Raw genomic sequence first — 7,500 nt, forward strand, 5'->3', positions numbered from 1 at the left:
ACATGCATACATGATCACACACGCAGATGCATCTGTGTGTGTGTGTGTGTGTGTCCTGCCCTACATCTGCTCAGCTCTTCATCGCAGCGCGCTGACCCGCTCTGTGTTTCTGCTGCATGCTGGGAATGACCCGAGTCCTCCTGAGGAGGACCGTGTGTGTGGGTCATGTGACCTGTAGGGGGCGCTGCAGTGTGGTTGATAGATCGCTCCATCTAATCATCGGCTAATATATTGATCATGTGTGTGAGGTGTAAGAAGTCACGCTTCATCCTTCAACACTTTTTTATTTGAACCGAACATCGGGCGGCGCCTCGGGCCTGTGACATCACAGATCAGGTGGGAGGTCCTTTTAGCTTATTCCAGTTCCATGAAGACGAGATCCGGATGCTCCAAACAAAAAAAATCATCAGTGTTTGTGCTGGCGTCATTTACCCACAATGCATCGCTGTATACAGGAATTCGAAGGACAGGCATATGTACATAAAGGAAGCAAAGAAGAAGAAAAACATGTCGTCATATCTTAACACAGTGTCAGCTTAAAAATGGAGGGAAAGAAAAAACAGCCGCCGCACGGCGCCGCTCTGCATGCACACACACACACACACACACAGTGACAACAAACACAACGTGGAGATGTAACCGCACAAAGTGTGACTCCAGACAGAACTCATGTGTTCAATAATTACATCAAGGGTTAAAACGCACAATAAATCCGTAAACGTCCTGAAATCCTCTCGTGTCCTCTGAAGGACGTGACATCATAATCTGATATTCATCATCACAAACGCCCGTTACCGTTTACAGTGTTCATTTCAAACATGTGCTTCTAATACAAAGTTCTATAAAAACATTTGAAGTTATTTAGTAAAGTCAGAGATCGCCTCCAGCTGGTGAGAGAACTTCCTGTTTGTGCTGTGATGTCATCATAAATATTATTGCTTCAATCAGTCCCTGATGTTTGCTGCAAGTTCAAAAGTTACAAAATTTAGACTTTTCCAAATAAAGCGACGGACAGGAAGACGTCAATAAATAGATATCAATAAATACCCCCCCCCCCCCCCCCCCCATGCTGGTAGGAAGCGCCTTCAGTGACTTCCTGTTTGATCCAAAAGTCTTCTTCTGTATAAACATCCTTAAAAAAACTTTTTCATCCTAAAACTGGTCTCTGATTGGACGGAGGAGGCGTGCAGCAGCGTGAGAGGAGGTGAGGAGGAGGCCCCTCCCCCACCGGACTGCTCCTCCCGTGGATGAAGTCAAGCTGAACCACATCCTGGTTCTTGTGCGTACATGCTGCAGACTGAAGTCCCTCGTCACAGCGTCTCTGACTCGTCTTCGTCTTCGGGTGAGGTTGGCGAGGTGGGCGTGTCATCCTCCTCGGCTGCTGTGGTCGCCGTGGGAAGATCCGCCGCCGCCGTCGGTGTCATCTTCTCGTAGGTCCTCCTGCGCTGCCGCCGCAGCGTCTGGCTCTGCAGCTCCTTCACCTCCTGGAGGACTTCCTGCGCCTCCTTCCAGGACGACACGGCCTCCTCCAGCAGACGCTCAGCTTCAGCACGCCTCCTCTCCACCTCCGAGTCCTCCTCTGGCAGCTGTGAGACAGGCGGCGGTGGGGACATGCAGTGCTTGTCGGGAGATGTGGGCTGCGGGGATCCAGACAGGCTGGGTGATCTGCGACCCTGACAGGGGGACTCCTTACTGCTCCCCTGACGAGGAGAGTCGGCTTCACTGGCCTGCGGTGACCCCGTTCCTTTAACCTGAGTGGGTTCTCTGACACATGGAGGCGATTCAGGTGTCTTCTGCACCGGAGAGGTCTCCTGTTTGGTGGAGGAGGTGCTGGACGATCCCGTGAGCTTTGGTGAACGGACTGTGTCAGAACTCTTTGATGGAGGAGAGTGGGTCAGGTGAGCCGAATCTTTGAGTCGAGGAGAGTCGCTGGCTTTAGTGGCCGGTGAATGTGATCCCCTGGAGCGAGGGGAGTCCGTCCCTTTAGAGCGGTTCCTCTTGGCTTTGGACCGAGGAGACTCTCTTCCTCTGAGTCGAGGAGAGTCTTTGCCTCGAAGGCGAGGAGAGTCGCTGCTCCTGCTCCTCGGGGATCCGGACGACCTGCTGTGGACGACAGGTGTCGGTTAAACACAGCAGAGCTTCACATCTCTACCAACGTACAAATAACACCGACCTGGAGTGAGGCGAGTCAGAGCCCCTGAGGTGATGGAGTCGAGGAGAGTCGATGCTCTTCAGGTAAGGCGAGCTGCCTCCTCGCTCCCTCTCTGCTTTGGCCTTCTGCAGCTCCTGTCAATCAAAACATCTGTCTCAAGCTTCCAAACGATCAATAACCTGACTGATAGGGTTTAAGAAGCCGTCAGACCTGCAGTCTCATCTCCTCCAGCAGCTCCTGAGCTCTCTGCATCCGCTGAGCGATCAGACTCTGCAGCTGACCCACAGGCTGGGCAGAAGCCCCGCCCCCTGCCTCTTCTTCTGTCGGACAGCGACGAAGAGCAGAGCGCAACTCTGAGCGAATCATGGCCGGTCTGAAGGACAGGGAGAGGACGACCAAAGACTGAGGTTAGTGGTTTTCAACAGGAAGAGTCTGGCAGCAGCTGAAAGGACCTGAACTGAGACACAGCTGTGGAGATGTGTCCGGGGTTTTGAGTACCTGGAGGAGAGGACTTCATCCATGGAGGCACAGCGACTGCGACCCTGCATACTGAACCTCTTCCCTGGCTGCGGCGTTCGAGACTGGAGCACCTGAAAGAAACCAGTTCAGGTGTGTTGTTGGATTTAGTTTGAGCGTTAGCCTACCGAGCTACCCATCATCCAACGATTACATAAAATGTAATCTGGGTTGGGTCTTCAGGTCTGGATCTGTTGGATAATGATTGTGACTAGTGCACCGGCAGCTATGACCTACAAGAACGTCTCACCTGGGCCTGCTGGGTTTTGTGGACCTGGGGAGCCTCGATATGGGACTGCTTTCCCCAGGACCGCTCACTTCCTCTGGGCAGACTGCCAGTCTTCACCTTGGGCTCCTTGGAGGTCACCCGTAGCTTGGACACATCAGTGCCGGCTCGCTGACGACCTCCAACCACCCGATATCCGACAGGTGGCATCTGTCCACTAGACCCGCCCATCTGCAGGTCGACGTGGAAACTGTTCTCCCAGGATTCCACACTGCCATCATAGTCGGGACAGAAACCGTCCTCCTCGGCAACCAGGTCGAGGGTCAGCATGCCGTGGGAGGACGTGGACGCCTGCGATCAAAGACAGGGTTTTTATGAAGGATGAAGTCAGTAAAGACCAGCAGCATGATGGACCAGGGGTTCACAGTACCACAGCCATGAGGTGTCCTCTGGTCGGCAGCCGGCGGCCATGAGGGATCTTTGCTCGGTCTCTGGTGGGATGAACCAGCGTGCTGTCCTCTTCAATGGTCACCTGGACAGAGACACAGAATCAAGCTCTTGCTCCTGACGCTGCTGTAGACACAGAGCAGCTGTCCAGCCGGTACCTGGTCTAACACTCGGTTCTTGGCTTTGATGATCGCCACGTTGAGGGCGTGGACCCATGACTCCTTTTCCTCTGGACTCACTGCCAGAAACACCAGGTTAGGGACCTGCGGGAGACAAAAGTGGGTGTTAAAGGTGCTGCTAATGTTTAGCGCAGCTAGCATCATGAAGGTATGTGCTGCGGCTAAATGCTAATGAGGCTGCGTTAGCCTGAATTTACTGCAGCTAGCACGTATGTGGAATCAGTTGCTGGGAGCTAATCAGTGTAGCTTAGCTGCAGTCATGTAGCCGTGGCTACTGTTAGCGGAGTGTGTGTGACTTGTGAGCACAGCTTGTGTAGTTCCTGTGTGTGTTGTGTTGTGATGCAGCTTCTCTGCTGCAGACATGTGAGAGTGTTCCAGGGATTACTGCCCTCTAACCCGTCCTCTGGCGGACTAATGGGATTCTGCAGATTAGACGCTGTCACAAGGGAAAACATCAACACGGCTCAGCCAATCACTGCAGCCGAGGGAGGCTGGGCGGGCCCTAGAAAAACACATCCACCAATCCCACGGCAGGAAATTGACCAATAAGGCGTCAGAGTGAGTCTGGCAGGACGGTGTAATCTCTGAGCACTGAGGACACAGTGAGAGGACACGCTGAGCAGGGACCAGCAGAGGACTCACATCTGGACACCAGGCCGGGAAAGACAACACACACAACACAACCACAGCTCAGAAAGAAGTTACACAACCACACACACACACATCAGGAACAACACATACACAGACTCTCACAGACACACACACACAGACTCTCTCTCTCTCACACACACACACAAACACACGGACTCTTGGACTCACACAGACACACACACATCAGGAACAACACATACACAGACACACATGCACACAAACAGACTATCTCTCACAGACACACACACACTCACAGACTCAGACACACAAACACACAGACTCTTGGACTCACACAGACTCTTGGACTCACACAGACACAGACACACACACAGACACTCTCTCTCTCACACACAGACTCTCACACACACAGACTCACAGACACACACACAGACACAGACACACACACAGACTCACACACAGATACAGACACACACACAGACTCACACACAGATACAGACACACCCAGACTCACAGTGTTGCCCGGCTGTCTGCAGCGCAGCACGGTGAAGCGGCTGTGGTTCTTCTTGCTGCGGCTCTTGGCCTTCCTGAGCTCCTCTGATCGCTCGTAGTCAGCCAGGTCGAAGATTTCCTGCGCTTTCCGCTCGTCCTTCACCTGCACACACACACACACACACACACACAGACTCACTGACATCATTGTCACCAACCAGCCTGCACATTCTTAAAATCCAAGATGGCTGCTCTAAACATCAACATACTTCACCAACACACTTCCTGTCTCTCTCCCTCATGCCCGTTAAATGTAGTCTCACACACACACACACACGGATGCAGTGACACAGAAATAAGTGTGTGTGTGTGTTATCACCCAGATCTTTACAGCTGGTTAAACACAGCTGCTCAGTGAGATCACACCTGAGATTAAAGGATCAGTCCGTCTCTTTGACACATTCATGACACTTCATAACACTGTTTTATCTCTGATCAGGTGACCAGGACGCCATCTTTGAGGTCAGTTCTTCTTAATCGCAGTCCACACTGAGGTGGGGTTACACGTTCACTGTGTGTGTGTGTGAAGGGTCACATGGGGTCACTCCACACGTGTCACAGCTGGTCATGAGAAACATCCGTCAATATCACAGCTGATATGATCAATATAAGCTTCAGCACAGCCTCACAAACAAACACTACAGAGTCTGAGTGATCAATAACCAAATATCATCTGAAACATACAGAGAGCCCAGTGTGTCCTCACACACACACACCCTCAGGCTGCTGTATTAAAGAGTTCTGGGTCAACGTTCCACTGAAAAATTGAAACAGGACTGATGATGAAAAAATTATAATTACACAATAAACACACACACACAGTCACACACACACACACACTGCATTAACGTGACTCATTATGCTGCTGCTCAGTCGACCTCGACAGAAACAGAATAAATCCTTTACAACAGAAACACACAATGTGTGTCACTGAACTGAGTTCTTTGTGAAGCAGCTACACAACTACACAAGTCTGAACTCAGTGATGGGGGACTACCAAGATATGTCTCTGGTTGTTTTGTGTCTCTGTGGTTGTCTTGTGTCTCTGGTTGTCTTGTCTCTCTGGTTGTTTTGTGTCTCTGGTTGTTTGTGTCTCTCTGGTTGTCTTGTGTCTCTGGTTGTTTTGTGTCTCTGGTTGTTTTGTGTCTCTCTGGTTGTCTTGTGTCTCTGGTTGTCTTGTCTCTCTGGTTGTTTTGTGTCTCTCTGGTTGTCTTGTGTCTCTGGTTGTCTTGTCTCTCTGGTTGTCTTGTGTCTCTCTGGTTGTCTTGTGTCTCTGGTTGTTTTGTGTCTCTGTGGTTGTCTTGTGTCTCTGTGGTTGTTTTGTGTCTCTGGTTGTTTTGTGTCTGGTTGTTTTGTGTCTCTGTGGTTGTCTTGTGTCTCTGGTTGTTTTGTGTCTCTGTGGTTGTTTTGTGTCTCTCTGGTTGTTTTGTGTGTCTCTGTGGTTGTCTTGTGTCTCTGGTTGTCTTGTGTCTCTGGTTGTTTTGTGTCTCTCTCTGGTTGTCTTGTGTCTCTGGTTGTTTTGTGTCTCTGGTTGTTTTGTGTCTCTCTCTGGTTGTCTTGTGTCTCTGGTTGTTTTGTGTCTCTGTGGTTGTCTTGTGTCTCTGGTTGTTTTGTGTCTCTGGTTGTTTTGTGTCTCTGGTTGTTTTGTCTCTCTGGTTGTCTTGTCTCTGTGGTTGTTTTGTGTCTCTGGTTGTCTTGTCTCTCTGGTTGTTTTGTGTCTCTGTGGTTGTTTTGTGTCTCTCTGGTTGTTTTGTGTGTCTCTGTGGTTGTCTTGTGTCTCTGGTTGTTTTGTGTCTCTGGTTGTTTTGTGTCTCTCTCTGGTTGTCTTGTGTCTCTGGTTGTTTTGTGTCTCTGGTTGTTTTGTGTCTATCTCTGGTTGTTTTGTGTCTCTCTGGTTGTCTTGTGTCTCTGGTTGTTTTGTCTCTCTGGTTGTTTTGTCTCTCTGGTTGTTTTGTGTCTCTGGTTGTTTTGTGTCTCTCTGGTTGTTTTGTGTCTCTGGTTGTTTTGTGTCTCTCTGGTTGTTTTGTGTGTCTCTGTGGTTGTTTTGTGTCTCTGGTTGCTTTGTCTTTTGCTGACCTGTCCCTCATCAGGAGGGATTTCAGGCAGTAGAAGTCATCTGTCCACCCAGACAGCTACCCAAAATGCCCCTGTCCTCTTCCTGTGTGTGTGTCCCTCACCTCCTTGTCTGAGATGTACAGGTGGTCTCCTCTCAGCATCACGTACCGGCTCCTCCACAGCTCTCTGAAAATCCCCCGACCGCAGAACTTCCGGATCCAGCCCACCTTCTCCGGCTGCTGCGGCGCCGGTGGACCCGAATCCTGGACGCCCTGCAGGACACAGAGGGTCAGACCCAGGAAGTGAAGTTAAAGGAAGAAACACAGGAAGTGACGTTAAAGTATGTCTCAGCCGATCAATACATCATCAATGCATCATCAATGATCACAGTTTAACCGATACTGTTTCCTCCTCAGCTGATGGTGACGACAACAACAACAACAACAACAACAACAACAGTTCTGTTTCCGGCTGGATTATCATTAAACATTAATTTTTTCCGATTCGGATTCTTTCCGGATTTTTCCGGCTGAAGAACGAACATGAATATTGATGAATTGATGAATGCTGATCATGTGGCCGCCTGCGGTATCAGTGATTGATCCGGATCAATCAGTGCAGCAGCACAGCTGAGAGCCCGGTGAGATCCCCGAACCCCTGAGTGGACCCAGCCGGACTGACCCGCCTGCTCTGGCTGCTTTTCTTCATCCTCTCGGCGCGCAGTCACACCGACGCGGCGGAGCTTCGGCCCGGCGGGAGCTGCA

General features: G+C 50.7%; 1 protein-coding gene across 2 annotated transcripts in view; it reads right to left on the bottom strand.

Annotated features, from left to right (window-relative positions):
* Window positions 1-314: 314 nt before the first annotated feature.
* The window catches only part of plekho1a (pleckstrin homology domain containing, family O member 1a), a 7,535-nt gene continuing 349 nt past the window's right edge, over window positions 315-7,500 (bottom strand). Inside the window, exons 1-10 of one of the 2 annotated variants that reach the window (XM_028426139.1) lie at window positions 7,418-7,500; window positions 6,859-7,008; window positions 4,644-4,784; window positions 3,500-3,604; window positions 3,325-3,426; window positions 2,919-3,245; window positions 2,651-2,742; window positions 2,363-2,525; window positions 2,174-2,286; window positions 315-2,100 (exon numbers count right to left, since the gene is read on the bottom strand). The exon at window positions 7,418-7,500 is cut by the window's right edge and continues 349 nt beyond it. In XM_028426139.1, the coding sequence (XP_028281940.1) occupies window positions 1,311-2,100; window positions 2,174-2,286; window positions 2,363-2,525; window positions 2,651-2,742; window positions 2,919-3,245; window positions 3,325-3,426; window positions 3,500-3,604; window positions 4,644-4,784; window positions 6,859-7,008; window positions 7,418-7,444 (2,010 nt within the window). In that variant the 5' untranslated portion in view covers window positions 7,445-7,500 and the 3' untranslated portion in view covers window positions 315-1,310. Of the gene's footprint in view, window positions 2,104-2,173; window positions 2,287-2,362; window positions 2,526-2,650; window positions 2,743-2,918; window positions 3,246-3,324; window positions 3,427-3,499; window positions 3,605-4,643; window positions 4,785-6,858; window positions 7,009-7,417 lie in introns of both variants that reach the window. The other variant, XM_028426130.1, reaches the window with a different exon arrangement.

Source organism: Parambassis ranga, chromosome 2, assembly GCF_900634625.1.
Source record: "Parambassis ranga chromosome 2, fParRan2.1, whole genome shotgun sequence".
NCBI lineage: Eukaryota > Metazoa > Chordata > Actinopteri > Ambassidae > Parambassis > Parambassis ranga.